Raw genomic sequence first — 319 nt, forward strand, 5'->3', positions numbered from 1 at the left:
GCCCTCACCTACCTTCCCTCATCTATCGCCCTCACCTTCCTTCCCTCATTTATCGCCCTCACCTTCCTTCCCTCATCTATCGCCCTTACCTTCCTTCCCTCATCTATCGCCCTCACCTACCTCTCACCCAGAACCCACCTTCTCTCTCCCTCTCCCCAGTTCGAGTCCCAGGACGTGTTGGTTCCGTGGCACCGTCCCGAACAGTCTTCCAGTGACGACAAAGCCTCGAGTGTGGAGAGGGACCTGAACTCTACCACGACAGATGATGATGATGTGCTGCACTACCACGCTCATAACCACAGCGATAGTGATTCCTGCC

The 319-nt window shown here is 55.8% G+C and overlaps 1 protein-coding gene across 1 annotated transcript in view; it reads left to right on the plus strand.

The window, feature by feature from the left end:
- Positions 1–319, plus strand: part of LOC119589372 — a 40,452-nt gene that overhangs the window by 19,034 nt on the left and 21,099 nt on the right. The window contains exon 4 of the mRNA XM_037937988.1: positions 156–316. Coding sequence (XP_037793916.1) covers positions 156–316 — 161 coding nt within the window. The remainder of the gene's footprint in view (positions 1–155; positions 317–319) is intronic.

Source organism: Penaeus monodon, chromosome 25, assembly GCF_015228065.2.
Source record: "Penaeus monodon isolate SGIC_2016 chromosome 25, NSTDA_Pmon_1, whole genome shotgun sequence".
In the NCBI taxonomy this organism is placed as follows: Eukaryota; Metazoa; Arthropoda; class Malacostraca; order Decapoda; family Penaeidae; genus Penaeus; species Penaeus monodon.